Source organism: Telmatherina bonti (genome assembly GCF_933228915.1).
Source record: "Telmatherina bonti genome assembly, chromosome: 17".
In the NCBI taxonomy this organism is placed as follows: domain Eukaryota; kingdom Metazoa; phylum Chordata; class Actinopteri; order Atheriniformes; family Telmatherinidae; genus Telmatherina; species Telmatherina bonti.
Window position 1 is genome coordinate 37931892 of NC_136615.1, and position 25914 is coordinate 37957805.

At 50.0% G+C, this 25914-nt stretch overlaps 1 protein-coding gene across 2 annotated transcripts in view; it reads left to right on the forward strand.

Annotated features, from left to right (window-relative positions):
- The window catches only part of ptpa (protein phosphatase 2 phosphatase activator), a 137394-nt gene extending 117524 nt beyond the window's left edge, over positions 1–19870 (forward strand). For both annotated transcript variants that reach the window (XM_079257241.1, XM_079257240.1), the window contains 2 exons: positions 3847–3954; positions 19112–19870. In XM_079257241.1, coding sequence (XP_079113367.1) covers positions 3847–3954; positions 19112–19186 — 183 coding nt within the window. In that variant the 3' untranslated portion in view covers positions 19187–19870. The remainder of the gene's footprint in view (positions 1–3846; positions 3955–19111) is intronic.
- Positions 19871–25914: the final 6044 nt, after the last annotated feature.

Here is a 25914-nt window from a genome sequence, read left to right on the forward strand (position 1 = left end):
ATAAATGTGGCGTCAGAATGGCAGGTTGGATACAGGACTGTACTGGTTCAGTCATTAGCATCCAGATTGCTCTTCTTCAGCTGCTGCTCTGAAGGCAGCAGAAAGACCCCAGTCTGACGATGTTCAGGAGCTCTTCTCTGAAAGATCCATCCAATGTTTTAAATGTGCAGGTGGGATGGGATCTAATGTGGTGGGTCTCACTGTGGAGACAACTTTGTCCAGCATTACCAGGACAAAACTGTCCAGTGTTTCCTCGGGTAAAAACACTGATGGAATAAAATCCGTGTTACTGGAGGATGAAATGCTGCACCTGATAGTGTTGGTTTTACTTCTGAAGTGGTCGGCGAACTCCTCACAGAGTGGATCAGATGGAGCTATTTGAAGTTTGTTTGAACTGGGATTAAATAAATAGCAGATTGTGATTTTTAATTGTGCTTATTATTAATGATTAATTTGGTGAAATAGGAATGTTTCCCCCTTTTCACAGCATTGTTTTATATTTTCAGCTGGTTGCAAAGAATCTGGTGGTTAATTGTTTTATTTTCCCTCCTTGCTGCTCTTTCTTGTCAGTTTTCTGATTTCCTGGTTCCTCCAGGCAGCAGGAAGTTTAGTTTGTACGCTTTTTTTCTGTGGGTGTGGCGACCGAATCAAGGCTATACTGAAGTCTACTGTTAAAACTGTCAACAACAACGCAGGTAAAAGCAGTGACATTAAATCACACAGTAGTGGTCGGACACAGCCATGTCTCCAACGGAGGTCACGCAGGTGGACAGGCCGTGGCGAATGACCAAGTCCAGGGTGTGTCCTCGGTTGGGAGTTTGCTGTGTGGCCTGTTGGGTAAAATCCATTAAATTAAGAATATTTAAAAATTCCTTTGAAACGGTCTGAAGCTTTGTCTATGTGTAGGTTAAAATCACTGCTTGGGATAATCATGCTACAGGCAGAGTGGATGATTGATTAAAACTCATCAGAACATTTCTTTGGTGGTCTACAAACTGGAGGGCTGCTGAAAACAGCTGCATGGGATTCAAAGATGGTGGAGTGATCAAAGGAGGCTGGTTTGGAGGTGAGTGAATGCCACCTCCTTTCCTACCATGTCTGACTGAAAAAGCAACACTAAAACTGGGTGGGGAGGCCTCCACAAGAACTACAGGTGCATCTGTGCCCAGCCAGGTTTCAGTCAGAAGAAGACATCAAGTTTGTGGTCTAGAATCAGATCATTAACAGTCAAAGACTTGTTTAAAAGAGAGCGTGTGTTTAAAGGGCCATGTTGGTGGCGATGGGTGAGTTTGTGGCGAAAACCGATGATCTGTGATGTTTTGTTTCAGGTTATTCATGTTTGAAATATTCTGAGGTTTTGATCTGTATTGTTCTCTGTTGGTTATGATGACAGGACTTGAAGTTGCCCGAGGAAAATGTCAGAGTCCAGGATGGTTAGGAATGCTGTTTAACATTGAATTAAGTCCATAGGGGCTAGGACCTGGGAGACATCAGTCCATGTGGGCGTGCTGTATGCCATACATCAAATTAACAGACAGTAAGCGACGATCTGCTGTGTTGAGGTGAAGCCCACCAGGCGTCTATGCAGCCCATATACATCAAAACTGTCAATAAACCAACTCTGTGAGATGCAGGCGGAGGACAACCAGGTATGGAGGCTAAGCAGCCTACTGAAGCAGCCTGTTCCTCTGCCACAGGTGGGAGTCGGCCAGAGATGAACACATTGATAGGTGCATTGTATAAAAAGTTAAAAAGGAGAATAAAATCTTCTTTAACAGCTCAGGCTGTTTTAGGGATGTCATTTGTGCCTGCATCAATGAAGACTCAGCTGACCTGTGGGATCTCTGTGATTTTCTGCATTATCGACGCCACAGCGGCGCCTGGGAATGACCGGGTTAATACCCCACACATAACGGGTTCCGGGACTCCCGGGTTTCCTCTTGACGTCGGTGCAGGACTGTGGCAGTGGTTCAGGTGAGGCGAGGCCCGAGCTGCTGGCTTGTTCTCTGCGGAGCCAGGGTGAAGTGCACCTATCCACAGCCGCAGAGCAGCAGGTCCACCATGGTGGTGGCAGCGGCTTGAATTTTGCCAAGTGTGATTGTGTCCAGTTCTTTTTCAGCCTCATGGATTTTATGCAGATTGGCTATCCTCTTTTAGAGCTCTTCTTCTTTTTGGCTGGGAGTGAAGCAGTGTAAGGAGCAGGGGATGGACCCAAAAGCAGCACCAGAGACTTAGTTGGATAACAGTTCAATTGCTGGTCCACCAGGACAGAAATCGAGAAGACTGTGGGGTGCAGATTCCAGGGGCAGATCAGGTTGGTAGCAGGCATGCAGTTCAGAATGAAGGCAATGACAATCTGGCCATGAGTGAGTGGTGGAGGCTGCATATATACAGGCTGAACTGATGATGGACAGGTGGCAGTGGCAGGTGAGGGCAGTTAACTGATGAGGGGTGTGGTTTAGCAGCAAAGCAGAAAGAAGAAGGGCTAATTGTGACGAGCAGATGTCGCAACTAGACGCTGGGCTCAAATTCCCAATGAGGGGCTCCACATTCCCGAGGCAACGCTCCACCATCTTTTGGCTCTAACAATACAATTCACTGATGTGTCTCGAAAGACGACTTTAATGTTGATGCAGCTGCTTTCATGGAGATGATAGAGGAGGAAGAGCAGCAGCTTGTTCCAAAGAAAAGTTTCATCTACTGTTTGGCAACATTTTGGTTTCAGCAAAATCAAATGTAAGCTGTTCTATAAAACTCGGTCCGGTTGGAGACCTGGTCCGGTTGGGGACTCTGTCCGGTTGGGGACCTGGTCCGGTTGGGGACTCTGTGCGGTTGGGGACTCTGTGCGGTTGGGGACTCGGTCCGGTTGGGGACCCGGTCCGGTTGGGATTGGGAACTCGGTCTGGTTGGGATTGGGGACTAGGTCCGGTTGGGGACTCGGTCCGGTTAGGGACTAGGTCCGGTTGGGGACTAGGTCCGGTTAGGGACCTGGTCCGGTTGGGGACTAGGTCCGGTTGGGGACTCGGTTAGGTTTGGGACTCGGTTAGGTTCGGGACTCGGTCCGGTTGGGGACTCGGTCCGGTCGGGGACTTGGTCCGCTTGGGAACTCGGTCCGCTTGGGAACTCGGTCCGGTCGGGGACTCGGTCTGGTCGGGGACTCGGTCCGGTCGGGGACTCGGTCCGGTTGCAGACCCGGTCCAGCTGTAGGGGGGTGTATCCATGCGGACCGTGTTCACGCTGCACTTTGGTGAAACCAGCCAAACCATTAGAATATTATCTCCCCATTCCCACCAGAGGTGGCGCTGCACTAGTATTTAGCAGAAGAGAGGACCAGACCGGCGTGAAGAAGAAAACTGTTTCCTCCACCTGCCAGTTAAACATGGAGACCAAACTATGGCTGTTTTGGGTTTTTATTGTGTCTTATGCAAGTATACTGCAGAAATCCACTGCAACAATGGACGCAGTATGAACACCAGACGGGGCAGAGGACCCTTAATGCCATCGCTATGGATTTACCCACAATGCAATGCTACGCCACATGCAGGAAGGGACCTTTTTGTGACTTAGTAGTTCCGCTGGTTTAACTGGGAACAGATCAGTAACATGACTGGTTTAACTGGGAACAGGTCGGTAACATGACTGGTTTAACTGGGAACAGGTCGGTAACATGACTGGTTTAACTGGGAACAGGTCGGTAACATGACTGGTTTAACTGGGAACAGGTCAGTAACATGACCGGGTATAAAAGGAGCATTTCAGAGAAGCAGAGTCTCTCAGGTGGACAATGACAGCCTCATGAGGAATGAATGGGTTATGTGTCGTTGCTGTGTTATGTTTGTCCTGCAGATGAAGACGGGACCGTTTGCTGAGCACTCCAACCAGCTGTGGAACATCAGCGCCGTTCCTTCCTGGTCCAAAGTCAACCAGGGCCTGATCCGAATGTACAAAGCAGAGGTAAACTAGGTTCTGCCACTCGACTGATGTACTCGTTAGGCAACTAGTTTGGTGAAGAGTTCAGCGTGAATATGGTCTAACTTTTGACCGGCCAGCTGTTTTAATCTTAAGTTTAAAGACGAGCTGGAATCTCTATAGATATGTTTTATTTAGCTATTTTTTATTCAATATCATTTAATTTAGTTTCTTTCTTTCTCACATTTTATTTATTTATTCTTATGTTGCTTTTTTTCTTCCCATATGTTGACTGAGTCTAATGTGAGAACCAGTAGGGGCAGTGTAGAGACCAGTTGGACCCGGTAACAGGGTGAACAGCAGTGGTTTTGTTTCCTGACAGTCTAAAATGCTGCTGGGTTTTTTCTGCCCTGATGTCAAAGTCTCTCGTCTCCATGTTTATTTATATGTTTACATTTTATAGTTTTATAAATGAGTCATCTCTACCTGGTCTACGTTCTCCGATGCACCCCCTGCTGTAATCCTCTGGTAACCACTGTAACACACGAGCAAGTAAAGCGAACAGTGCAACGGGTTTGTCAGCGCAAGTTTATTTTCACTGCCTCAGACTTTTAGACCATCTCATCAGAGAAGAGACGGGACGAAGACGATGGAGGATCAGATGTCGTTAGGGTAGGGACTCAGAGAAGAGACGGGACGAAGACGATGGAGGATCAGACGTCGTTAGGGGAGGGACTCAGAGAAGAGACGGGACGAAGACGATGGAGGATCAGACGTCGTTAGGGTAGGGACTCAGAGAAGAGACGGGACGAAGACGATGGAGGATCAGACGTCGTTAGGGGAGGGACTCAGAGAAGAGACGGGACGAAGACGATGGAGGATCAGACGTCGTTAGGGGAGGGACTCAGAGAAGAGACGGGACGAAGACGATGGAAGATCAGATGTCGTTAGGGGAGGGACTCAGAGAAGAGACGGGACGAAGACGATGGAGGATGAGACGTCGTTAGGGGAGGGACTCAGAGAAGAGACGGGACGAAGACGATGGAGGATCAGACGTCGTTAGGGGAGGGACTCAGAGAAGAGACGGGACGAAGACGATGGAGGATCAGACGTCGTTAGGGGAGGGACTCAGAGAAGAGACGGGACGAAGACGATGGAGGATCAGACGTCGTTAGGGGAGGGACTCAGAGAAGAGACGGGACGAAGACGATGGAAGATCAGATGTCGTTAGGGGAGGGACTCAGAGAAGAGACGGGACGAAGACGATGGAGGATCAGACGTCGTTAGGGGAGGGACTCAGAGAGGAGACGGGACGAAGACGATGGAAGATCAGACGTCGTTAGGGGAGGGACTCAGAGAAGAGACGGGACGAAGACGATGGAGGATCAGACGTCGTTAGGGGAGGGACTCAGAAGAGACGGGACGAAGACGATGGAGGATCAGACGTCGTTAGGGGAGGGACTCAGAGAAGAGACGGGACGAAGACGATGGAGGATGAGACGTCGTTAGGGGAGGGACTCAGAGAAGAGACTGGACGAAGACGATGGAGGATCAGACGTCGTTAGGGGAGGGACTCAGAGAAGAGACGGGACGAAGACGATGGAGGATCAGACGTCGTTAGGGGAGGGACTCAGAGAAGAGACGGGACGAAGACGATGGAGGATCAGACGTCGTTAGGGGAGGGACTCAGAGAGGAGACGGGACGAAGACGATGGAGGATCAGACGTCGTTAGGGGAGGGACTCAGAGAAGAGACGGGACGAAGACGATGGAGGATCAGACGTCGTTAGGGGAGGGACTCAGAGAAGAGACGGGACGAAGACGATGGAGGATCAGACGTCGTTAGGGGAGGGACTCAGAGAAGAGACGGGACGAAGACGATGGAGGATCAGACGTCGTTAGGGGAGGGACTCAGAGAAGAGGCTGGACGAAGACGATGGAGGATCAGATGTCGTTAGGGGAGGGACTCAGAAGAGACGGGACGAAGACGATGGAGGATCAGACGTCGTTAGGGGAGGGACTCAGAGAAGAGACGGGACGAAGACGATGGAGGATCAGACGTCGTTAGGGGAGGGACTCAGAGAAGAGACGGGACGAAGACGATGGAGGATCAGACGTCGTTAGGGGAGGGACTCAGAGAAGAGACGGGACGAAGACGATGGAGGAGCAGACGTCGTTAGGGGAGATCTCAGAGAAGAGACGGGACGAAGACGATGGAGGATCAGACGTCGTTAGGGGAGGGACTCAGAGAAGAGACGGGACGAAGACGATGGAGGATCAGACGTCGTTAGGGGAGGGACTCAGAGAAGAGACGGGACGAAGACGATGGAGGATCAGACGTCGTTAGGGGAGGGACTCAGAGAAGAGACGGGACGAAGACGATGGAGGATCAGACGTCGTTAGGGGAGATCTCAGAGAAGAGACGGGACGAAGACGATGGAGGATCAGACGTCGTTAGGGGAGGGACTCAGAGAAGAGACGGGACGAAGACGATGGAGGATCAGATGTCGTTAGGGGAGGGACTCAGAGAAGAGACGGGACGAAGACGATGGAAGATCAGACGTCGTTAGGGGAGATCTCAGAGAAGAGACTGGACGAAGACGATGGAGGATCAGATGTCGTTAGGGGAGGGACTCAGAGAAGAGACGGGACGAAGACGATGGAAGATCAGACGTCGTTAGGGGAGATCTCAGAGAAGAGACGGGACGAAGACGATGGAAGATCAGACGTCGTTAGGGGAGGGACTCAGAGAAGAGACGGGACGAAGACGATGGAGGATCAGACGTCGTTAGGGGAGGGACTCAGAGAAGAGACGGGACGAAGACGATGGAGGATCAGACGTCGTTAGGGGAGGGACTCAGAGAAGAGACGGGACGATGACGATGGAGGATCAGACGTCGTTAGGGGAGATCTCAGAGAAGAGACGGGACGAAGACGATGGAGGAGCAGACGTCGTTAGGGGAGGGACTCAGAGAAGAGACTGGACGATGACGATGGAGGATCAGACGTCGTTAGGGGAGATCTCAGAGAAGAGACGGGACGAAGACGATGGAGGATCAGACGTCGTTAGGGGAGGGACTCAGAGAAGAGACGGGACGAAGACGATGGAGGATCAGACGTCGTTAGGGGAGATCTCAGAGAAGAGACGGGACGAAGACGATGGAGGATCAGACGTCGTTAGGGGAGGGACTCAGAGAAGAGACGGGACAAAGACGATGGAGGATCAGACGTCGTTAGGGGAGGGACTCAGAGAAGAGACGGGACGAAGACGATGGAGGATCAGACGTCGTTAGGGGAGGGACTCAGAGAAGAGACGGGACGAAGACGATGGAGGATCAGACGTCGTTAGGGGAGGGACTCAGAGAAGAGACGGGACGAAGACGATGGAGGATCAGACGTCGTTAGGGGAGATCTCAGAGAAGAGACGGGACGAAGACGATGGAGGATCAGACGTCGTTAGGGGAGGGACTCAGAGAAGAGACGGGACGAAGACGATGGAGGATCAGACGTCGTTAGGGGAGGGACTCAGAGAAGAGACGGGACGAAGACGATGGAGGATCAGACGTCGTTAGGGGAGATCTCAGAGAAGAGACGGGACGAAGACGATGGAAGATCAGACGTCGTTAGGGGAGGGACTCAGAGAAGAGACTGGACGAAGACGATGGAGGATCAGACGTCGTTAGGGGAGGGACTCAGAGAAGAGACGGGACGAAGACGATGGAGGATCAGACGTCGTTAGGGGAGGGACTCAGAGAAGAGACTGGACGAAGACGATGGAGGATCAGACGTCGTTAGGGGAGGGACTCAGAGAAGAGACGGGACGAAGACGATGGAGGATCAGACGTCGTTAGGGGAGGGACTCAGAGAAGAGACGGGACGAAGACGATGGAGGATCAGATGTCGTTAGGGGAGGGACTCAGAGAAGAGACGGGACGAAGACGATGGAGGATCAGACGTCGTTAGGGGAGGGACTCAGAGAAGAGACGGGACGAAGACGATGGAAGATCAGATGTCGTTAGGGGAGGGACTCAGAGAAGAGACGGGACGAAGACGATGGAAGATCAGACGTCGTTAGGGGAGATCTCAGAGAAGAGACTGGACGAAGACGATGGAGGATCAGATGTCGTTAGGGGAGGGACTCAGAGAAGAGACGGGACGAAGACGATGGAGGATCAGACGTCGTTAGGGGAGGGACTCAGAGAAGAGACGGGACGAAGACGATGGAGGATCAGACGTCGTTAGGGGAGGGACTCAGAGAAGAGACGGGACGAAGACGATGGAGGATCAGACGTCGTTAGGGGAGGGACTCAGAGAAGAGACGGGACGAAGACGATGGAGGATCAGATGTCGTTAGGGGAGGGACTCAGAGAAGAGACGGGACGAAGACGATGGAGGATCAGACGTCGTTAGGGGAGGGACTCAGAGAAGAGACGGGACGAAGACGATGGAGGATCAGACGTCGTTAGGGGAGGGACTCAGAGAAGAGACGGGACGAAGACGATGGAGGATCAGACGTCGTTAGGGGAGGGACTCAGAGAAGAGACGGGACGAAGACGATGGAGGATCAGACGTCGTTAGGGGAGGGACTCAGAGAAGAGACGGGACGAAGACGATGGAGGATCAGACGTCGTTAGGGGAGGGACTCAGAGAAGAGACGGGACGAAGACGATGGAGGATCAGACGTCGTTAGGGGAGGGACTCAGAGAAGAGACGGGACGAAGACGATGGAAGATCAGATGTCGTTAGGGGAGGGACTCAGAGAAGAGACGGGACGAAGACGATGGAAGATCAGACGTCGTTAGGGGAGGGACTCAGAGAAGAGACGGGACGAAGACGATGGAGGATCAGACGTCGTTAGGGGAGGGACTCAGAGAAGAGACGGGACGAAGACGATGGAGGATCAGACGTCGTTAGGGGAGGGACTCAGAGAAGAGACGGGACGAAGACGATGGAGGATCAGACGTCGTTAGGGGAGGGACTCAGAGAAGAGACGGGACGAAGACGATGGAGGATCAGATGTCGTTAGGGGAGGGACTCAGAGAAGAGACGGGACGAAGACGATGGAGGATCAGATGTCGTTAGGGGAGATCTCAGAGAAGAGACGGGACGAAGACGATGGAGGATCAGACGTCGTTAGGGGAGGGACTCAGAGAAGAGACGGGACGAAGACGATGGAGGATCAGACGTCGTTAGGGGAGGGACTCAGAAGAGACGGGACGAAGACGATGGAGGATCAAACGTCGTTAGGGGAGGGACTCAGAGAAGAGACGGGACGAAGACGATGGAGGATCAGACGTCGTTAGGGGAGGGACTCAGAGAAGAGACGGGACGAAGACGATGGAGGATCAGACGTCGTTAGGGGAGGGACTCAGAGAAGAGACGGGACGAAGACGATGGAGGATCAGACGTCGTTAGGGGAGGGACTCAGAGAAGAGACGGGACGAAGACGATGGAGGATCAGACGTCGTTAGGGGAGGGACTCAGAGAAGAGACGGGACGAAGACGATGGAGGATCAGACGTCGTTAGGGGAGGGACTCAGAGAAGAGACGGGACGAAGACGATGGAAGATCAGATGTCGTTAGGGGAGGGACTCAGAGAAGAGACGGGACGAAGACGATGGAAGATCAGACGTCGTTAGGGGAGATCTCAGAGAAGAGACGGGACGAAGACGATGGAGGATCAGACGTCGTTAGGGGAGGGACTCAGAGAAGAGACGGGACGAAGACGATGGAGGATCAGACGTCGTTAGGGGAGGGACTCAGAGAAGAGACGGGACGAAGACGATGGAGGATCAGACGTCGTTAGGGGAGGGACTCAGAGAAGAGACGGGACGAAGACGATGGAGGATCAGATGTCGTTAGGGGAGGGACTCAGAGAAGAGACGGGACGAAGACGATGGAGGATCAGACGTCGTTAGGGGAGGGACTCAGAGAAGAGACGGGACGAAGACGATGGAGGATCAGACGTCGTTAGGGGAGGGACTCAGAGAAGAGACGGGACAAAGACGATGGAGGATCAGACGTCGTTAGGGGAGGGACTCAGAGAAGAGGCTGGACGAAGACGATGGAGGATCAGATGTCGTTAGGGGAGGGACTCAGAAGAGACGGGACGAAGACGATGGAGGATCAGACGTCGTTAGGGGAGGGACTCAGAGAAGAGACGGGACGAAGACGATGGAGGATCAGACGTCGTTAGGGGAGGGACTCAGAGAAGAGACGGGACGAAGACGATGGAGGATCAGACGTCGTTAGGGGAGGGACTCAGAGAAGAGACTGGACGAAGACGATGGAGGATCAGATGTCGTTAGGGGAGGGACTCAGAGAAGAGACGGGACGAAGACGATGGAGGATCAGACGTCGTTAGGGGAGGGACTCAGAGAAGAGACGGGACGAAGACGATGGAGGATCAGACGTCGTTAGGGGAGATCTCAGAGAAGAGACGGGACGAAGACGATGGAGGATCAGACGTCGTTAGGGGAGGGACTCAGAGAAGAGACGGGACGAAGACGATGGAGGATCAGACGTCGTTAGGGGAGGGACTCAGAGAAGAGACGGGACGAAGACGATGGAGGATCAGACGTCGTTAGGGGAGGGACTCAGAGAAGAGACGGGACGAAGACGATGGAAGATCAGACGTCGTTAGGGGAGATCTCAGAGAAGAGACTGGACGAAGACGATGGAGGATCAGATGTCGTTAGGGGAGGGACTCAGAGAAGAGACGGGACGAAGACGATGGAAGATCAGACGTCGTTAGGGGAGATCTCAGAGAAGAGACGGGACGAAGACGATGGAAGATCAGACGTCGTTAGGGGAGGGACTCAGAGAAGAGACGGGACGAAGACGATGGAGGATCAGACGTCGTTAGGGGAGGGACTCAGAGAAGAGACGGGACGAAGACGATGGAGGATCAGACGTCGTTAGGGGAGGGACTCAGAGAAGAGACGGGACGATGACGATGGAGGATCAGACGTCGTTAGGGGAGGGACTCAGAGAAGAGACGGGACGAAGACGATGGAGGATCAGACGTCGTTAGGGGAGGGACTCAGAGAAGAGACGGGACGAAGACGATGGAGGATCAGACGTCGTTAGGGGAGGGACTCAGAGAAGAGACGGGACGAAGACGATGGAGGATCAGACGTCGTTAGGGGAGGGACTCAGAGAAGAGACTGGACGATGACGATGGAGGATCAGACGTCGTTAGGGGAGATCTCAGAGAAGAGACGGGACGAAGACGATGGAGGATCAGACGTCGTTAGGGGAGGGACTCAGAGAAGAGACGGGACGAAGACGATGGAGGATCAGACGTCGTTAGGGGAGATCTCAGAGAAGAGACGGGACGAAGACGATGGAGGATCAGACGTCGTTAGGGGAGGGACTCAGAGAAGAGACGGGACAAAGACGATGGAGGATCAGACGTCGTTAGGGGAGGGACTCAGAGAAGAGACGGGACGAAGACGATGGAGGATCAGACGTCGTTAGGGGAGGGACTCAGAGAAGAGACGGGACGAAGACGATGGAGGATCAGACGTCGTTAGGGGAGGGACTCAGAGAAGAGACGGGACGAAGACGATGGAGGATCAGACGTCGTTAGGGGAGATCTCAGAGAAGAGACGGGACGAAGACGATGGAGGATCAGACGTCGTTAGGGGAGGGACTCAGAGAAGAGACGGGACGAAGACGATGGAGGATCAGACGTCGTTAGGGGAGGGACTCAGAGAAGAGACGGGACGAAGACGATGGAGGATCAGACGTCGTTAGGGGAGGGACTCAGAGAAGAGACGGGACGAAGACGATGGAGGATCAGACGTCGTTAGGGGAGGGACTCAGAGAAGAGACGGGACGAAGACGATGGAGGATCAGACGTCGTTAGGGGAGGGACTCAGAAGAGACGGGACGAAGACGATGGAGGATCAGACGTCGTTAGGGGAGGGTCTCAGAGAAGAGACGGGACGAAGACGATGGAGGATCAGACGTCGTTAGGGGAGATCTCAGAGAAGAGACGGGACGAAGACGATGGAAGATCAGACGTCGTTAGGGGAGGGACTCAGAGAAGAGACTGGACGAAGACGATGGAGGATCAGACGTCGTTAGGGGAGGGACTCAGAGAAGAGACGGGACGAAGACGATGGAGGATCAGACGTCGTTAGGGGAGGGACTCAGAGAAGAGACTGGACGAAGACGATGGAAGATCAGACGTCGTTAGGGGAGGGACTCAGAGAAGAGACGGGACGAAGACGATGGAGGATCAGACGTCGTTAGGGGAGGGACTCAGAGAAGAGACGGGACGAAGACGATGGAGGATCAGACGTCGTTAGGGGAGGGACTCAGAGAAGAGACGGGACGAAGACGATGGAGGATCAGACGTCGTTAGGGGAGGGACTCAGAGAAGAGACGGGACGAAGACGATGGAGGATCAGATGTCGTTAGGGGAGGGACTCAGAGAAGAGACGGGACGAAGACGATGGAGGATCAGACGTCGTTAGGGGAGGGACTCAGAGAAGAGACGGGACGAAGACGATGGAGGATCAGACGTCGTTAGGGGAGGGACTCAGAGAAGAGACGGGACGAAGACGATGGAAGATCAGATGTCGTTAGGGGAGGGACTCAGAGAAGAGACGGGACGAAGACGATGGAAGATCAGACGTCGTTAGGGGAGGGTCTCAGAGAAGAGACGGGACGAAGACGATGGAGGATCAGACGTCGTTAGGGGAGATCTCAGAGAAGAGACTGGACGAAGACGATGGAGGATCAGACGTCGTTAGGGGAGATCTCAGAGAAGAGACGGGACGAAGACGATGGAGGATCAGACGTCGTTAGGGGAGGGACTCAGAGAAGAGACGGGACGAAGACGATGGAGGATCAGACGTCGTTAGGGGAGGGACTCAGAGAAGAGACGGGACGAAGACGATGGAGGATCAGACGTCGTTAGGGGAGGGACTCAGAGAAGAGACGGGACGAAGACGATGGAGGATCAGACGTCGTTAGGGGAGGGACTCAGAGAAGAGACGGGACGAAGACGATGGAGGATCAGACGTCGTTAGGGGAGGGACTCAGAGAAGAGACGGGACGAAGACGATGGAGGATCAGACGTCGTTAGGGGAGGGACTCAGAGAAGAGACGGGACGAAGACGATGGAGGATCAGACGTCGTTAGGGGAGATCTCAGAGAAGAGACGGGACGAAGACGATGGAGGATCAGACGTCGTTAGGGGAGGGACTCAGAGAAGAGACGGGACGAAGACGATGGAGGATCAGACGTCGTTAGGGGAGGGACTCAGAGAAGAGACGGGACGAAGACAATGGAGGATCAGACGTCGTTAGGGGAGATCTCAGAGAAGAGACGGGACGAAGACGATGGAGGAGCAGACGTCGTTAGGGGAGGGACTCAGAGAAGAGACTGGACGAAGACGATGGAGGATCAGACGTCGTTAGGGGAGATCTCAGAGAAGAGACGGGACGAAGACGATGGAGGATCAGACGTCGTTAGGGGAGGGACTCAGAGAAGAGACGGGACGAAGACGATGGAGGATCAGACGTCGTTAGGGGAGGGACTCAGAGAAGAGACGGGACGAAGACGATGGAAGATCAGATGTCGTTAGGGGAGGGACTCAGAGAAGAGACTGGACGATGACGATGGAGGATCAGACGTCGTTAGGGGAGGGACTCAGAGAAGAGACGGGACGAAGACGATGGAGGATCAGACGTCGTTAGGGGAGGGACTCAGAGAAGAGACGGGACGAAGACGATGGAGGATCAGACGTCGTTAGGGGAGGGACTCAGAGAAGAGACGGGACGAAGACGATGGAGGATCAGACGTCGTTAGGGGACGTCTGACATGAAGACCATGGCGGTCTTCACTTCCAGGCTGAAGAAGACAAAGCAGGACTGGACTCGTGTCTCATGCTGCCATGTTGTGTGTGTTTGTCTGCACTGGCAGGTTAGAGACGTGAACACACACCTTGTTGTTCCCTTCATGAAGTTTATCGTACCAGTCGTCATGTTGACTTGTAAAAGTGCACATCCGTTTACATTCCCTGTACTTTGCATTCTGCTCTACTGTGTACATTTCCTCTCATCTCTGTCGGGCGTTTCTCCTCGGCTGAAACGCTGCAGTGTGATGAAAATCAAACTTTTGGGTTAAAGCTTGCTCTGAGGCCGTGCGGGAAAGGTTTCCTGTTGGTGCAGCCGAACTGAAACGTTATCCAGGAGTCCTGCTTCCATGTCAGGATGACGACTCGTCCATTTCTTTACTTCCCCCCCAAGCTGAAGCCGTTTAGCAGAATTTCATTCTGCTTGGTTCCTTCAGCGGATCATTTTTCTCCTGCAGACATTTCTTCCCGGTTTCCAGAGCACACACTGGGAGAGAACTGGCTGCTTCTTGTTGACTTGAGGCCGGTGAGAGCGGTGTGAAGGGAATCTTTGTGAGGAAAACAGCCAGACAGGCTGGTTGTGGCAAGCGAGGGAGGAAGGGGTTAATGGAGAGACTGGAGCAGGGTGTGTGGGCGGATGGGGGTGGAGGGATGTCTAAGCCAGCCTCCCTGCCTGCATGCCCACATCCTGTGTTTTCCACAGCAGCCTGCAAGTCTTCCCAAAGAGCTGAGGGGCCAAGCTGTCTACCTCGCCCTCCCCCTCCGTTGCCTTCATTAAATCCTCCCCTCGGTCTGTCCCGACCTTCCTCTGAGCCTGAAGCAACCATCACTCGCATTCCTCTCTCCCTTCCCTGGCCCCACGCTGGAGTCGAGCTGCACTCCACCTCCAAGCAGATTTCCAGTCTGAGGAGTTTCTTCTGCAGACAGAGACTCTCACACGTCGTTTTCCTCCAGATAAAACCTTCTTTCTGACGCTCAGCTGAAGCCGGTCTCCCCACACAGACCTGGTGTTGGCGTTGTTTCAGCTCCGTAAGTCGAGCTGGAAAACCACATCACACACATCTTGCAGGATCTTCTCAATATTTTCTATAAACTTCTCTGTTTTCTTACCTTTTAGCTTTATCACTTTAATTATGATTAATTGATTACAGAAAAATGAACTTATCTAAAAAATTAACACATTTAATTGTGGAATGGTTGTCAATGCTCGATGGCGCAGCGACTACACGATGTGCACGGCAGACTTCCGGTTCTAACCGGGCAGTTTGCTGCTACTTTTAGCGATTTTTCAGACCCTCTGGTGAGTTTATTTAAAAAGAAAGCGACTAGCCTTTTTCTGGTGATAGCCGAGACTTTTGGTTAGTAGCGTGAAAGAAGGTGCGGTTTCTTCGAATCTAATTAATTAGATGAATTTTTAATGGAGTCCTGCTCCTGGTTTTAGATTAATAAATGTTTAGAAGGGTGAGGAGCTCGGTCATCCGGGAGGGGCTCAGAGTAGAGCCGCTGCTCCTCCGCATCGAGAGGAACCAGTTGAGGTGGCTCGGGCATCTGGTCAGGATGCCTCCTGGACCTCCCTGGTGAGGTGTTCCAGGCACGTCCCTCTGGGAGGAGACCCCGGGGAAGACCCAGGACACGCTGGAGGGATTATATCTCTCGGCTGGCCTGGGAACGCCTCGGGATCCCCCCGCAGAGTTAGCAAATGTGGCTGGGGAGAGGGAAGTCTGGGCTTCCCTGCTTAGGCTGCTGCCCCCGCGACCCGGCCCCGGATAAGCAGCAGAAGATGGATGGATGAAATGTTTAGAAATCTGTTTTTTATTGAAAAAAACACTACAACCCCATCCTCAAAGACCTGGTAGAATCTAAGTCATTCAGAGTGAGGTTTAGCTTGTTGTAACATCTGTCTGTAAACATCTGGGAGTAGACCAGTTGCTGGAGTTCTGCTTCCATGACACTCCAGATGTTGTGTACTGGTGAAAGATCTGGACAACTGGCAGACCAGTTCAGCAGCCAGACTTCCTGGTAAGTCCAGGATGTGGTTCAGCATGCTGAAATCTGCAAGCTCTTCCCTGAAGGAAGGTCTTTGGCTGGATGGGAGCAGATGTTACTTTTCAGCACAGATGTGGAAGCTGCCAGAAGGCCAACCATATCCTGTCCAAACCCGACAACTTGCTGTGTGGTGTTCCCAGGGCTGCGTTTTGGGACCCCGGACCTTTCGGCCAGATAATCCAGCAGTGCAGAGGTGTTATCACTTACATGCTGAAGATCTACAGTTGTGCTGTTTGTTTAAAACACCTGAAATACTCAACTGTTTCACAAGGGTAAATCAGTGGTTCAGCAACAACAGCCTCCAGACAGTTCGGTCCCCACCGTTCAACAGCTCCTAGGCGACAACCAAGCTGAGGAATGTGGGGAACGTTTGATGAGGCCATGTCTTACAGCCTCCTTCAAGGCAGTTGGTTAAAAGCTGCTTCTTTCAGTTGGACATGGCTGCTGGGCTCATGGTGTCCAAACAAGAGCTTGAGATGATCATTCATACCTTTCCCCTGCCTCAAGCTTTGGCTCGTCTTCGGTCAGTCCTCCGCTCAGCTGCGAGGCTTCTCAGCGGCAGGAAAAGCCAGTTAGGTGTTGAAGTCTCTTCACTGGCTTCCGGCTTTGGATCGCATTCAGTCTAAAGACTTTCCGAGCCCTACATGGACAGGCCCCCAGAAACACTACGGACTGTGTGGGATGGAACCTGCTTCCAGCTCCCTGTCCAGGTTTGAGACCAAACCCGTCACTCCCTGTCTTTGGAACGATCTTCCCAGGACCCAGTGGATGCCTTCAGAAAGCTCTGTGTGTTTTATGTTTCTTTGCTGGGAAGCGCTTTGTGACTTTGCGTCTGTGAAAAGCAAATAAAGTTTCCTTCCTTACTTTACTCAGTGAAGCTAACTCTTGTTAGCATCACTGTAAACAACATCTATTCAAACGTTATTATAACGTTGCTGAGTTCAGCGGTTGGTTGCAGAAATACATCGCTATAAAGTTTTTTAGTACCACAAGACAAAGTTTTTCCTCTTCTCAACTTCTACCTCGTTTTCGTCTTGTTCCTGTTCTTCTTCTCTGGTTGTGTGCCAGCTCTACAACTCAACACTGCCCCCGTGATTTCTGAGGGTCTTTCCTGGTATCTGAACTCCATGACGTTGTGTAACTGATGCAGGGTCAGACAGTTCGATCCGTCTCCTGTGTCTTCTGCGTCCAGCATCAATGGACCTTTAGCTTCACCCGGCCGGGTGTTTTGCAATCTATCTAGCGATGACCACAAAGACCAGACTCTCTAACATCTGGTCACCATAGCAACAATGCTATAAACACACTGAAAGTGGTCCATTCAGTATCAGAAACCCTGCAGGATTTATCCCACCTGCTTCCAGCATCTGCTCCAGGAACTTGAAGACTTCCAGGCTTTTCTGTCTGCTGGTCTGAAGCAGAAGATGGTTCCAGTGACCAGGAACTGGGCTGAAGTTGCAGACTTGGTGGAAACAGCCGGACGTGTCGCTTATTTAGCTTTTTTCATCCTGTTTGTTGGTAACATGACTGAAAGATGAGGCCCAACTGATCTGTGCTCCAGGACAGATTTCTCCAGTTTCAAACCAGATGCTCCACTTCCAGTCGCAGACAGCCCGCATGCTGCATCCCGACGCCACGGCAACAACCGCCACTCCTGCTGAGTCCAAGCATGCTGGAGATGAGGATGCTGAGGAAGAAGTGATCAGATAAAACATGCAAAGGTCTGAAAGTTCTGGATATTACTGAGAAATTTAATCTAAAATTAGATTTATATCAGAACACTTATTTTCTTACATCTTTGTGTGTTTAGTGATAAACCCTGCTTTCTGATTGGCTGAACAAACAGAAGGCGTGTTTCTCCACCCCAGTTCTGCCCTGATGATCATGACCGATAGTGTCACCGCTCAGACTTTCTGAGATCAGGCCTCCCAGCCCCCACTGCAGCCAGACCAGACCCCCCCGCTGCTCCCCAAAAACTGGGACTGTCTGCACACAAAGAGGCTCCTCTGGACCGTCTGCAGCCCTTCGACTCCGAGGAGACGCTACAACAATGGCTCTCTCCCTGGTTAGGTTCCCTCGCTGGCTCTGCTTCACAACGACACTTTGTTCTGAAGAGTCAGGATGCCGCTGACATGGGAAGAAAACCAGAATCTCATCAGGACAGCATTTATTTCTTATGTTATCCCCACGCCATCGGCACTAATGCAACCCCATCCCATCAGAGATGCAGGCTGATAACAAGCTGGATGCTCCCTCTCCTCTTTAGTCTGCAGGACACGCCGTCCATGCTGTCCACAAACTATTCCACATCTTCATCCAGGTTTCCACTCAGAACATTTTAAATGAGCTTTGGTCCAGAGAAGACGGCGTGTTTCTGGATCCTCTTCACATATGATATATGCATACAGAGATTCTACACTACAGATGCTGGATCTTCACAGTCTAATTTTCTCGATGTTTAGATCCAGTTTGTCTCAGATCGGTGAAGCTCTGTCCATCTTTCCATTTAATAGACGTAATTGTGTGACTGACCTATTCCCAGTTTAACCAGTAACTCCTCCTTGTGTTGCTGCATCAGATTCACAGCTGATATTAGCTGCATTTTGCAAAATAAAAGCGACATTTCTAAGTTTTAACAATCACCAGTTGTGATTTGCAGCCGTTTCCATTGAATAGTGTTTAGCGGAAACGTGCTAGCTATGTAGCGGTTTTCTGCTTGCTGGGAGAATTTGATACGACTTCTGGAAGTTTTTCTCCCTCATTTTCTTTTCTTAAACCCTAAAATTAGCTGTTGTTTGTACGGCCCCGCCATCTTTGCTGGAAACAAACCGGTCACATGACCCTCCCACGTCCCGTCCGGGGACATTAATGTGAAAAAGTGTTTATATTCCACCTTTTGTTATATTTCTGTATCGAAACGTCTAAAATCCACCTCATGAGAGCCTAAAAACCTTTTATTGACATTTCAGGGTTTTCTTTAAATGTAGGTGTTTCCGTTCGTGTTTTTTTTAGTGCAGTATTTAGTTTTTGCGCAATTCTTTGACGGAAACGCAGAATTTTCACACATTTTAAATCTGGTTCTAATTAAAGTTCAGCTTTCAGAGAGTCATGGCTGCCACTTCCAAACGGCTTCTCTCACCACTCAGTTTTAAAGCAAAGAAAGAAAATCTGCGCAAGCAGGAAGCAAAACAACGTTTCCTTCCTGCTCGGCTAACGTATTACGCTAAGCTAGCTTACCTACTCCAGGCTAACTGTGACGTTAACCTTTTCATTTTTCTTTGATTTACAGTGTTTGGAGAAGTTCCCCGTGATTCAGCACTTCAAGTTTGGTAGCCTGCTTTCCATCCAGCCAGCGAAGCCTTGATGCAGACGGAGGAAAGACCAAAACGCCCCCCCAACCCACGGCGCCCGCTCCCCGCAGCATCCTCGTGCTAACCCCTCAGTAGCAGCTCGGACCCACATGCTCATGCCTGGTGGATGGCGTCTGATCCTGCAGCATCCTTGTTTCTCACATGATGGACAGATTTTGAGGGCTTTGTGTTGGATTTCTTTCAGAGTGGACATTCCCCCCCCCCCCATGCAGTCAAGACGATAGAATTGCAGCTTTTCACTCCTTCCTTTTGTTTTGCTGTTTAAGGCCAAATGTTTTAGTTTTCTTTCACCAATAACTGAAAAACCCAAGACACATTTTAACGCCTCCACTTGCAATAACTTCACAAAAATGTCTGTTTAGACTGAAAATGCTGGGCTTCATCTCTTAGTTTTCTGTTTTCAGCTGACGGTAGTCTGAGTGGAACATGTTGAGTCCTGCTGGAAGTAAACATGATTCCTGCTTGTGTCGTCCCGCTGCGTTTCCATTCTACACATCATGACGTGGGCTTTTTGATTTAATAAAAGAAATGCTATTTTTGTGACCTGAAAAACCTGGATGAATATTTTTATTTCCAACATTTTCTTTTTGCATTCCAGGATATAAAATTAGTTCATGTCAATTTCTTTACCTCTTAGTCCAGTTCCAGGTCTCATTCCCCCTTTTCTTTTCTGCAATGAGGACCAATAATACAGGAATGAAAATACTTTTTTTGGTCTGTTACGACCCCTGTGGGCTCTTTGTGAAAAAAAAGAGTGGCAACACAAATTGTCAGACACAATAAAATACAAATCAACATGATTAATTTCCAAAGTGAGTAATAAATGTCTCTGTTCAGTTTAACCAGACGGAAAGAAAAGGCACAACTTAAAGACGCAGTCCGTAACTTTCTGACACGAAAACTTTACGTCCCGGACGATGACACTGTGGTGTGCATTTCTAGAGCCGCTGCTGCCCAGCTGCGTCCCAAGGCTGAGAAACCGACTCGATACAGGTTTTACATTCAGGACGAGATGCAACGTTGCTGTTTCAGCAAAGAAACAAGATTAAAAGAGACAAAGCAAGAGTCATCATTAGATGGTCTTCTGCTGGCTGGAGAGAGCCAACAGGTCAGGTAGGATGCAAGATGGAGGCTGGGTTAGCCGCTGATAGGGGGTGCTGACGGGAAATGGTAAAAGTTCTGCAGTTTGTCTTTAAAACTTCCTGTGACGGGCAAAATGGAATAACCAATCATAAACCCAATGAGTTAAAACCAAAGGTTCTTTATCCAGGCAGCAACCAAAAGACTCAACAACTAAACATGCACTCGCGTTCGCAGTGGAATCACAGATGTGCTAAATGCTGCCGGAAGGTACCGTAGATGGCAGCATATCGCAGAAGGTCCATAATGCACAGCCGATGACGTGTTGCCTCTTTATTTATGTTCCCTCTTTAGTTCGGAATCAACCTTAAATCCACTGGAGAGATGAAGATGACCTTGTAAACAGAATTCCCCCAAAAAAATACAATTCCGAACTAAACTTAATTCCAATGTAAGTGGCTGGTTTATTCCCATTTCCTCCATTCACCTCTAAGTTCCAGTCATTCCTTTTGTGATGACTCCCTGTGGTCTTCTGCCTACTCTATTTGTCTACTCTCCTCCTCAGCTGCTGAAAACAGTGAATTAGCATGCTCACATCGAGCGGCCGCTTCAAAACTGAAGAGATAGTTTACATAAGTACACCATGATCCTGTCCAATCAGAACCCTTCCCAAACTCCAGATCTGAAGCGGATTTAGAGAGGTATTTTCTATGGAATCCTCAGTTGGGAATTACTTTCCACGGGACATGAAGGAGAATAATCAAATTCTGAATAATTATGTCCACATTTTAAACAAACATGTAACCGTAGCCAGTGAGTATTTAGAAGAACAAACATCGACTCAGTTTTATCAAGATTTCCACTGTGGAGCTGAAAATAAGCCGTAAAGATGAAGCTGATTAAGCTAGCACTGCATGATCCAGTTTCATTTAAACAGGAAGTTAGCAAGGACGCTAGGCGGTTAGCTAGGTGGTTTTAAAGAAGCTAAAGCATGAAAACGTAGAGGAAGATATCCTGTAACTAGAGGAAGATGTAAGAAGCAAAAGGATATTTCTGACTTTTTACTCAACACCAACCACACAGAAGTACTGATGGGTCGTGGGACTTGTAATGTCTTGTCCCACACGTATGTTGGTCCGCGTGACGTTGGCGTGACTCCTGCTGTTTCATGTGAACTCGGAAGTGACCCAGAGATGAACCCAGCGGTGAGGCAGATGGGCTTTGAGTCGAGGAGGAAAGTGCTGAATATTACATGACTAGCCCTACTTTACACTCCTCCCCCCATGTGAAGGAAGAGTTCTGTTGATAGAAGTGCTCAGCCAGAGTGGGAAACTCCACTGGTGATGTAGATTTACTGCACACAGCAGCCCAGTGTTTGAACTGGTGGAAAGGCTGGAATTCCCCAGCTCCAGAATGATGGAGAACGGCCTTCCAGCAAAGACCGGGGACGTTATTTGAATGTTGTCTGCTGCTGAACAAGGTCCTTAAAGCTCTCTGCTGCATTCACTGTGGTCTGGTAAACTGAGTTTTGCTGAGTTTGCAGTTTATTTTGTGGCACTTCCAGCCCATCACTCGCTCTTCTGAAGTATAAAACCAAAAACCGGTTTCTCTGAAACACCATCAGCCACCTGGAGGAGGAGGAACTTCTCTTACCTGCATCTGTACCTGAGACCAGGCTCGCCCTGTTCTACTCTCTACTGATGACTTCCAAGGTTTTTCATTCAGAGGTCGCAATCTGCTTAACCCCAGTCAGTCTCTACCAGGTTCATCTCTACCAGGTTCATCTAACCCGGGTTAATCTCTCCCAGATTCATCTCTACCAGGTTCATCTAACCCGGGTTAATCTCTCCCAGATTCATCTCTACCAGGTTCATCTAACCCGGGTTAATCTCTCCCAGATTCATCTCTACCAGGTTCATCTAACCCGGGTTAATCTCTCCCTGGTTAATCTAACCCACACTAATATCTCCCAAGGTTAATGTATCCCAGTTTAGTCTCTCCCAGGTTATTCTAATCCAGGTTAGTCCAGCACAGGTTAATTTCTCCTAGGTTAATCTAAACTAGGTTAGTCTACCCCACGCTAATCTCTCCCAAGGTGATCTATCTGACGTTAATTTAATCCCGGTTAATCCCTGACAGGTTAATCTAACCTGGGTTACTCTCTCACAGGTGAATCTAACCCGGTTTAGCCTAACCCAGGTTAACCTAATCCAGGTTAATGTCTCCCAGGTGACTCTAACCCGGGTTAGCCTAACCCGGGTTCATCTAATCCAGGTTAATATCTCCCAGGTGACTCTAACCCGGGTTAGCCTAACCCAGGTTCATCTAATCCAGGTTAATGTCTCCCAGGTGACTCTAACCCGGGTTAGCCTAACCCAGGTTCATCTAATCCAGGTTAATGTCTCCCAGGTGACTCTAACCCGGGTTAGCCTAACCCAGGTTCATCTAATCCAGGTTAATGTCTCCCAGGTGACTCTAACCCGGGTTAGCCTAACCCAGGTTCATCTAATCCAGGTTAATGTCTCCCAGGTGACTCTAACCCGGGTTAATAGTTGAATGGAAATATGTGGGTGATGTTGGAATGACCAGTGGTGAGACGTCGTCCTTTGTCTTAGTTAAAACACCAGAACAAGGCCAGAGCCAGGTGTCCTCGCCAGGTGGGACGTTTCAGGGTCTGGACTCGCATCGAGTTTACCAGACATGACATTAAAGACTGGCGCGTCCCACCGTCCCAGTCTGCCAGCCGCACCTCAGCCCTCCCCCCCAACAACGCTGTGTTGACAGGAAACCACAAACAGTCGCAGACTGGTGGCTCATGCGACTTCTGCTGTCAACAGTAATGGATTTATCGTTAGCTAACGATTAATCCATTATTGTTCACAGTAAACTGAACAACAATAAACAGTAAGAATGAAAAGGAACGCTTTGAAACGAAACATTTACAAAACTTTACAAGTCGTATTATGAGTTTTCATTTTCTTGGTTCATTATTTTACAGGTCCAACATTTCGTGTGTCGGTTTGTGACTGAAGAGAAAATCCTGGTCAGGAACAGGTAGGCTGGTTAAACTGGGCCATGCTGGGCCATGCTGGGCCATGCTGGTGATGGCACCAATCATGGATTAAACGTGGAAACAGAACGATTTGGCTTTTAGAGCCTCAGATTCTGATGAAATCTGTCGAGAAGTGATGCTTCGTGTGTTTTCTAAGTTCCCGTTTCCTGTTTTATTCTGTAGTTCTCCTGTACGGTTCCCTGATGTCCCGTTTCCTCTTTTATTCTGTAGTTCTCCTGTACGGTTCCCTGATGTCACGTTTCCTGTTTTATTCTGTAGTTCTCCTGTACGGTTCCCTGATGTCCCGTTTCCTGTTTTATTCTGTAGTTCTCCTGTACGGTTCCCTGATGTCCCGTTTCCTGTTTTATTCTGTAGTTCTCCTGTACGGTTCCCTGATGTCCCGTTTCCTGTTTTATTCTGTAGTTCTCCTGTACGGTTCCCTGATGTCCCGTTTCCTGTTTTATTCTGTAGTTCTCCTGTACGGTTCCCTGATGTCCCGTTTCCTCTTTTATTCTGTAGTTCTCCTGTACGGTTCCCTGATGTCCCGTTTCCTCTTTTATTCTGTAGTTCTCCTGTACGGTTCCCTGATGTCCCGTTTCCTCTTTTATTCTGTAGTTCTCCTGTACGGTTCCCTGATGTCCCGTTTCCTCTTTTATTCTGTAGTTCTCCTGTACGGTTCCCTGATGTCCCGTTTCCTGTTTTATTCTGTAGTTCTCCTGTACGGTTCCCTGATGTCCCGTTTCCTCTTTTATTCTGTAGTTCTCCTGTACGGTTCCCTGATGTCCCGTTTCCTGTTTTATTCTGTAGTTCTCCTGTACGGTTCCCTGATGTCCCGTTTCCTGTTTTATTCTGTAGTTCTCCTGTACGGTTCCCTGATGTCCCGTTTCCTGTTTTATTCTGTAGTTCTCCTGTACGGTTCCCTGATGTCCCGTTTCCTGTTTTATTCTGTAGTTCTCCTGTACGGTTCCCTGATGTCCCGTTTCCTCTTTTATTCTGTAGTTCTCCTGTACGGTTCCCTGATGTCCCGTTTCCTGTTTTATTCTGTAGTTCTCCTGTACGGTTCCCTGATGTCCCGTTTCCTGTTTTATTCTGTAGTTCTCCTGTACGGTTCCCTGATGTCCCGTTTCCTGTTTTATTCTGTAGTTCTCCTGTACTGTTCCCTGATGTCCCGTTTCCTGTTTTATTCTGTAGTTCTCCTGTACGGTTCCCTGATGTCCCGTTTCCTCTTTTATTCTGTAGTTCTCCTGTACGGTTCCCTGATGTCCCGTTTCCTCTTTTATTCTGTAGTTCTCCTGTACGGTTCCCTGATGTCCCGTTTCCTGTTTTATTCTGTAGTTCTCCTGTACGGTTCCCTGATGTCCCGTTTCCTGTTTTATTCTGTAGTTCTCCTGTACGGTTCCCTGATGTCCCGTTTCCTCTTTTATTCTGTAGTTCTCCTGTACGGTTCCCTGATGTCCCGTTTCCTCTTTTATTCTGTAGTTCTCCTGTACGGTTCCCTGATGTCCCGTTTCCTGTTTTATTCTGTAGTTCTCCTGTACGGTTCCCTGATGTCCCGTTTCCTCTTTTATTCTGTAGTTCTCCTGTACGGTTCCCTGATGTCCCGTTTCCTCTTTTATTCTGTAGTTCTCCTGTACGGTTCCCTGATGTCCCGTTTCCTGTTTTATTCTGTAGTTCTCCTGTACTGTTCCCTGATGTCCCGTTTCCTGTTTTATTCTGTAGTTCTCCTGTACGGTTCCCTGATGTCCCGTTTCCTCTTTTATTCTGTAGTTCTCCTGTACGGTTCCCTGATGTCCCGTTTCCTCTTTTATTCTGTAGTTCTCCTGTACGGTTCCCTGATGTCCCGTTTCCTGTTTTATTCTGTAGTTCTCCTGTACGGTTCCCTGATGTCCCGTTTCCTGTTTTATTCTGTAGTTCTCCTGTACTGTTCCCTGATGTCCCGTTTCCTGTTTTATTCTGTAGTTCTCCTGTACGGTTCCCTGATGTCCCGTTTCCTGTTTTATTCTGTAGTTCTCCTGTACGGTTCCCTGATGTCCCGTTTCCTGTTTTATTCTGTAGTTCTCCTGTACGGTTCCCTGATGTCCCGTTTCCTGTTTTATTCTGTAGTTCTCCTGTACGGTTCCCTGATGTCCCGTTTCCTGTTTTATTCTGTAGTTCTCCTGTACGGTTCCCTGATGTCCCGTTTCCTGTTTTATTCTGTAGTTCTCCTGTACGGTTCCCTGATGTCCCGTTTCCTGTTTTATTCTGTAGTTCTCCTGTACGGTTCCCTGATGTCCCGTTTCCTGTTTTATTCTGTAGTTCTCCTGTACGGTTCCCTGATGTCCCGTTTCCTGTTTTATTCTGTAGTTCTCCTGTACGGTTCCCTGATGTCCCGTTTCCTGTTTTATTCTGTAGTTCTCCTGTACGGTTCCCTGATGTCCCGTTTCCTCTTTTATTCTGTAGTTCTCCTGTACGGTTCCCTGATGTCCCGTTTCCTGTTTTTCTTTCCTGTTCATTAGATTCACCTGGACTCGTTTAGTTGAGTCCTTCCACCTGTCTTCTCCTGTTTCCGTCTGTATTTTTAGCACCTGGTTTCAGTTCTGGGTGCTGGTA